The sequence below is a fragment of the Leiobunum rupestre genome, chromosome 9 (assembly GCF_980474605.1).
Source record: "Leiobunum rupestre chromosome 9, qqLeiRupe1.1.hap1, whole genome shotgun sequence".
Taxonomy (NCBI): domain Eukaryota; kingdom Metazoa; phylum Arthropoda; class Arachnida; order Opiliones; family Sclerosomatidae; genus Leiobunum; species Leiobunum rupestre.
The window spans coordinates 44,548,223-44,555,504 of record NC_143392.1 but is presented as its reverse complement, the minus strand read 5'-3'; the positions used below and the strand labels follow the sequence as shown (position 1 = coordinate 44,555,504).

The window sequence follows — 7,282 nt, the reverse complement described above, 5'->3', positions numbered from 1 at the left end:
ACATAAATAACATTTCTACCATAGAAACTACATGGCTGTCCTTTATTACAAATATCTGAAACAAACCTCAAATTTTTACTATAAACAAATAGTAATATGTACTGAAAATGTATGTATATATAAGAATTAAACGATAAATACTACATGAAGCCCCTGTATTTTAAATACCAAAAAACATCCTGTAATTTATACTGTAAAACAAATTGTAATATATACTGAAAATGTATGTATATATTACTATTCAACGATAAATACTACATGAAGCCCCTGCATTTTAAATACCTAAAAACATCCTGTAATTTATACTTTAAATATTTCTTGAATATAGTAATTTATTTAAAAAAATACAGAACAGGTGCTGTAAAATATTTCTGTAAATTCTACAGTTTTTTCTCTCAGTGTTCAGTCGGAAAACTCGGCACAATTTCACAAATGTAGCAAAGGCCACAAAAAATGTTTGTCCTCTACTGCTACTAGTGTGCCTTCCGAGCAATTATTTTGTGGGGCAATGGGCAAGCATAATTTTTTATCCTCTTCGCAACCAACTAAGAGGAGAAACAGCAGAAAAACCAGTGGCGTAAATAACGCCCCGGCAGACTCCGCAATGCGGGGGGGGGGGCTTCCATCGAGAGGCCCCAAATCTCCTATGGGACTGTGTACAGTCCAACCGCGCGAGGCCTCGTCTAGTTTTTGCTCTTGTCAACTCAAGTTTATAATGAAAGTAAAAAAAAAATACTGAAGTTTGAAGAGTATCGAGACACGTGTTTTATAGCAGATCGTTAAACCTTGTAAATTAATAACTAAGTTGTATTTCTGATTTTAAAGTTTTTAAGGTAAGGTTAATTCGTTTGTATAATATAATCGCTGGCCTGGGTAGTTTTTGTCTAGAATATCTAAAATTTCAACTTATACATTTGCTTACATTTCACAAATGACAATGCTTATTAAATGAAATAATATGGACTCCATTTAGAACGATATATTCAACTGAAATAAAAACGAGTCATAAAAATCCCGTCTTTATATTTTCCAATGAAATTAGGCAGGGGCGTAGGAACCAGGGGGACAATGCCCCTCCCTAGAATTTCGCTGGGAGGGGCAACTAATGTTATTGCCATTTCAACTTTTTGATCACTTGAAATCTTCCAAAGCTCAAATTCTCAATTTAAAAGCATATAAAGCTTATAGAAGCTCAACTGTGTCTTTTCCCACCAATTTACATAGTAGTCAAACAGTAACACATGCATTCGGTGAAGCTATACTCCTTTAAAATTTCAAAACCATTCTCATTTTTTTATTGTGGATTTGTGTATCTTAAATTCATAAACGACTCTAAAGACTAAAATACAATTCGTATGATAACTGCTGTTACTGTTAATGCCTTAATGATATTCGCGACCGATTACTCACTCTACATCAGGGGCTAAGCTCCTAGACCCCCGTTTAGTTTATCTTTGCCCCCTCTTACTTCTAAAACGTTTCTTCGGCCCCCTCCATCTTGAAACGATGAAACCGTGGAAATTTTCAAATATAAGATTTCATTTTTACCCTACTTTATGGAGTAAACAAATAACGCGCTTACATGAGTTCCCTACGAGAGAATAGTAGCAATGTGTTTTTTAAATTATTTTACATTAAGTCATCTAGATCGTGATTCTGGTCGGACTTGGGAGTCTGAACTCCAGACCAGATCCTTTGTTTTTAATGCTCCAGACGCTGATTGCCGTGATTTATCTTAATCGTTCCACTTAGGGCTTAAAGACATTTTTAAGCGTTTTATATATTTAACATGCAAGTACGCGTTAAATCTAATTGTAGAAGGCGATACATTTTAGCCCTAACTCTAGATGGCGATAATCGCGACTCGGCCTTAATGATTATAAGGGACCCCAAAAACAGTTTCGCGGGAGGACCCCGAACCCATAGCTACGTCACTGAGAAAGCTACTATTTTTAAAATATAATTGATCAAAAACAAATTTTATATTCTAAATAAATAAATGTGGTGGATTTTATTTATCTTTAACTTCATTTGAATTGCTTGTGTATTTAATTTTAATACTAAACACACTGGAACCGTATAGGAACCGTTTAGGAACCGGAACCGATCAGTTCTAAATTTTGAGAACCGGAACCGAAACCGGAACCGATAAAGTAAAATTTTAAGAACCGGAACCGGAACCGGAACCGATAAAGCAAAAATTTAGGAACCGGAACCGAATCCGGAACCGAGATAGTCCAAAAGCGTGGAACCGTTGCATCCCTAGTATTTATAGAATGGTTTAACTACTGAATGTATCATTTGCAAATTCAATAATACATTAAGACATTTTTGACTAGTTTTCTAGTCCAGATAACCTAATACGTCATTTCGATAAGAAACTGAAGTTAAGTAAAGCTTAGAACAGACATGCGTAAAAAGGTGACGGAAATTAAACTGAAACGAAATATTAACGTAAACGTACAGCGTTGTTGCCGCGAAAAATGCACGGCCTGGGAGAGCTTATTTTCAACTATACGTGGCGGACTGAAACACCACGACAGTGACCTGTTTCCTTGTAAACTAATTGCAAGTGTTAAATAAATCTCCACTTCACTAAAATTAAAATACTTATTTATTTATATATTTACAATTGTACTCATTTGGAGTAATCGTTTAAAAAACAATTATATCTGCTTTGCAGAACGCGCTACTTTGCAGCCGAACTAGTTAAAATCTAAATTCATTCTAATTTGCGTTTTAGAAAATGTATTACAATCATGGGTTTCATTATAATTTTTTATACAATGCTAAAGTTTAAACGTAGTCACGTGATAAAATTTTAAGATATAAATTCATAATTTTTTAGAGTTTAGATTTATCATACTAGTTTGATTTTTTTTTATATTTTAACCTTTTAACTGTAATTTTATCACATATGTTTTTAGTATTTTCTCATTTTATATTTACCCTGATTTTATTTGTATACATTTAAAATAAAATTGTTTTATTAAGATTGAAGAGCGACACATTTTAAATATAATTTTTAGTAACCTCTAATAAGTTTTTACAAGCGTAATCACCATGGAAAACTGGAATTCAAAACATTAAACGCGAGCAGAAACGTCCTCTAAAATAATTTTAATTTACCTTTGCGGATTTCGAATACCTTTTCGTGATTGTTTTACGTATGTGTGTTCTAGGCGTCCCCTACCGTCTTTTCTTTTCACTAATCACAAAGTCTTTTCGAGAAACTCAGCCAAATTCTTAAATGGGTTACCTTTCTCATAAGAGCTTCCTTTAGCCTAAAATATATCTCACTTTCTCCTCCAAATCAAGGTCGCATGCCAATCAGTTTTATTGAGCCCTTGATATCGAAACCAGGTTCAGGTACCCCTCCCCCCTCCCCGGCCGTCCGTCCGTCGGGACCACTGTTTCTCAACGTAAACTCTTTTTAGGATGAGCCTGAAATGGCGACTTAACTTTGAAACAAGGTGAACAGCAGACCTTGCAGAGCGAAGCGTCGAGACCCCAGAGAAGATGACTCATCCCATTCAATAGCGCATTAAAACATTTCTGACATTACATGCAAAATTGGTGTTTGATATTACTTACAGCGGCGATAATACACTCAAAAATGCATATCAACAACCTTGAAGCGATTTGTAAAACCTCTACTTGTAGGTCGATTGCTAAAGTCAGAGGGCGAAGATTTTCGTACCGCGATAAACCTACGTCCAAAATTCGCCTGCTCTGACGTCATTGTTTAAAACCAACAGTATGGGAGGGATGATGACGGAAATAACGGAACAGACGAGATGTTACGACGTAGGGTAAGTGAGAATTCACTCTGACGGTTATAAGACTATTTTCACCAACTTACTTTCGGAGTCAATCTAAACACTCTTTTTCGCGGTCTTTTCAACCCCTCTTTTTGGCCGGACGTTAGTTGGCCAATAACAGGGTCAGGCTGTATAATGCATAGTTCTTTAGTTATTTAGTTCTTTTATTGCTCAACAAGAGGTCTAAGACCCATCACGTTAAGACAGTGCACAATACAAATTATACATATACAGAGAAAAAATATATACAGTTTGTATGTACAGGAAAACAGTACAATGTGAGGGAGATATAAGGGAAATAAAACAAAATAAAGGAGTTATATATTACATTATTACATGTAAACGAGTTAAATATGAAGTTCTAGGAACTCAGTTAGCTCCTTGCGGAACTGTTTGGGGTTGGGAATGGACTTTAGGAAGTCCGGGAGAGAGTTCCAGTCACGGATCGAAGAGGGGAGGAAGTAGTGCCTGCGGACGGAGAGTCGAAAGCCAGGAAGAATGAGAGCCGCAGATTTCATTCCACGCGGAGCGCGACGCCAAGACGAGATGGCGGACGTAAGCGGGGCCAGGGCTCCGTTGGAGCGGTGAATAACACTGTTTACTATTGCGAGGCGTTTGACGCGGCGACTGTCCGAGAGGGAATCCCATTTAAAGTTTTTCAAGACTCGCGTCATGCTTGTACTCCAAGAGAAACCGATGTTGGCAACAAAACGGAGGGCTTTACGTTGGATGGTTTCAATGGTATGCATACCGCTGGCAGTGTTGGGGGACCAGACTGGGGAACAATACTCCAGAATGGGGAGGACATATGTTTTTATAGCGAGGGTTTTGTCTGGAAGGAGCAATGTGAGAGATGTCGGCGCACAAAACCTAGGGCATGGGCGGCTTTGGAAGTGACGGTCAAGATATGGGGATTCGAATCAAGGGTACAGGATAGCGTTACCCCGAGGTATTTTTGGGAGGTTTAGGACTTAAGTTCGACATCCCCCAAAGTGTAGTGGGGAGAGTGAGCTGGTTGCCCTGAGCGGTGAAGGGAGAAGACTGAGCATTTGGAGGCATTTAGAGGTAGCCTGTTAGAGTCACTCCAAGACAGAATACGATTTAGATCCTATCGTAGGTTAATAACATCGGTGGAGGCGAAAACGGTTCTTGAGAGCGCAACATCGTCGGCGAAGATATACAGTCGGGAGATAACATAGTCCCCAATGTCGTTTATGAAAATGACGAATAAAAGGGGGCCCAGGACTGAGCCCTGTGGAACACCAGAGGCCGCAGGAAGCCAGTCGGACGCAGCCCCTGGAATAACAACACGGAAACACCGGTTTTGAAGGTAGGCAGCCAGCCAAAGCAAGGTCTGGCCCCTAATGCCATAGGAGTGGAGCTTGGCTTTTAAGAGTTCGTGAGACACAGAGTCAAATGCTTTACGGAAATCGAGGAAGATAATGTCAACACGTCCAGTGCGTTCCAGCCCGTCGAACCAATCTTCAACGCAGCAAAGTAGTTGGGTTTCCGTACTAAAGCCGCTGCGAAAACCATGTTGGTAAGGCTGCAGAACATCATGGGCTTGAAGGTGGGAGGTTATGTCCGAAGCCACGATATGTTCATCAGCCTTGAGCACCAGGGAAAGTAGTGCAATCGGGCGGTATTCAGACGGATTTGATTTGTCACCGCCCTTTGGAACGGGAGTCACATTAGCTGTACTCCAATCAGCCGGAATACTCCCAGAATCGTACGAGAGTTGGAAAAGCCGCGTTAGGGGAGCAGCCAGGGCCACGGCACAGTTCTTCAAGACAGCGGCTGGAATTCCGTTAGGGCCCGCAGCCTTAAAAGACTTGCCTCTCTGCAGCAAACGCTGTACGCCTTGCTCCGTGAAGATGATTGGAGGCATTACAGGACATCGCGGCGGCAGAAGGGAGACAGTTTCAAATGTGTGAACAGGAAAAGTGCGTTGAAATGTTTCGGCCAGTAGTTTGGCTTTAGACTCTGCGCAGGTGATAGCACCCTCCGGGCCATTAAGATCAGGGATACCAGAGTGCTTGGCTTTTTGGGAAACAAGCTGGTAAAACTGTCACCTGTTGTTAGTGAGATCTGATGCCACTCGGTCCATGTGATGGGTACGTGCAGCACGAAGAGCGAATTTGACAATGGAGCGGTGATGGGAGAATTTCTGCTGGTTACAAGCGGAAGGGTATTTTCGAGCCCTATTATAGCGACGCTTCGTGATGCGAATGAGTCGGCGGAGAGAATGACCTACCCAAGGCAGGTTATGCCGTGAGGATAGTTTCTTCAAAGGGACGTGAGAGAGTACAGCAGAGTGAAGGGCCGCCTTGATAGTGGCCCAAGCGTCATGAACCGAGGTGGCTTGAGTTACAGTCACTTGTGATAAGGTCGCCGAGATGGCAGGGTAGTCGGCCTTGTTGAAGTTGGGAACGCTACGTGGTGGCTTGCGGGGAGGTGGGCTCACTTTCCTGACATTAAACAAAAGGAAGTCGTGATCCGCGATACCGGGGAGATGGTCGACCCGGTCTATGAGATCGGGATCCGATACCAGTACCAGGTCTAGAAGGTTACCTCCAGAATCATTGTCTCTGGTGGGCTCCATAACACTCTGTGAGAGATTAGCTGCCAGGGTGGTGTGAATGAAGCTAGTAGCTTCAGAGGAAGAGCTCCAGAGGGTATTCCAGTTGATTGATGGGAAGTTAAAATCGCCGATAACAAGGAGGTCTGAGGAGATGGTAGCCAAGCGAGTTATTAGGTCGTTCAGGCGCTTTGTGTATGTAGGTTTAGCAGATGGTGGGCGATAAACGCAGCAAATGCAGAGACACGACGGGCCAATGTTAATTCTCGCGGCCACATCTTCCACTGTAGTCTTGAGATCAAGGGGATAGGATTTGTAGGCTGTGTCGATGGCTAAGCAGACACCTCCACCATGTCTGTTCCTGTCCTTCCGGTAAACCGTAAAGGAAGGACCAAACATTTCAAGGGATGAGACGGAGTCATCCGCCTTGGTCTCAGTAGCTGCAACGACGAAGGGTTGGTGGGCGTCAATATATGCTCTTAGACCGTAGAATTTGTTACACTTGGAATTCAAGTTAGTATAGAGGATTGGTTGGTTCCTCATGTCGCGTCAACAACTGGGCGTTGGCGCCTCAGGAGGATTGTCGGCGTGCTGTAGGGTGATAGAAAGACGAAATGGGCCTATCGTTATGCCCTTGACACAATTTTCTGGTCTGTAGGCTAGTTTCACTTCCTGGGCTGGAAGAGTTATTTTGAAGGATGCGTGACTGGGCCACCCAGAGCCCGGTACCAACTGAACGGCGAGGGGGTTAAGATCGAGTTGATGCAGGTGGGTTTCAACCTGAGCGACTGTGGTGTCGATGTGTGCGTGAGACACAAGGAGACTCCTTTCTACTTTGGAGACAAGCAAGGCGTGAGAGGGGTCGGATTTTTGCCCCCAGAGA

General features: G+C 42.0%; 1 protein-coding gene across 1 annotated transcript; it reads right to left on the bottom strand.

Moving 5' to 3' along the window:
- Positions 1-5,889: 5,889 nt before the first annotated feature.
- LOC149928517 (uncharacterized) lies at positions 5,890-6,942 on the bottom strand. Its single transcript, XM_090157894.1, has one exon. The coding sequence runs from the start codon at positions 6,940-6,942 to the stop codon at positions 5,890-5,892; it is 1,053 nt and encodes a 350-aa protein (XP_090014020.1).
- Positions 6,943-7,282: the final 340 nt, after the last annotated feature.

What these genes read in the sequence shown, in the direction of transcription:
- LOC149928517 (XM_090157894.1), bottom strand. Translation starts at nt 6,942, where the DNA reads ATGAGGAACCAACCAATCCTCTATACTAACTTGAATTCCAAGTGTAAC.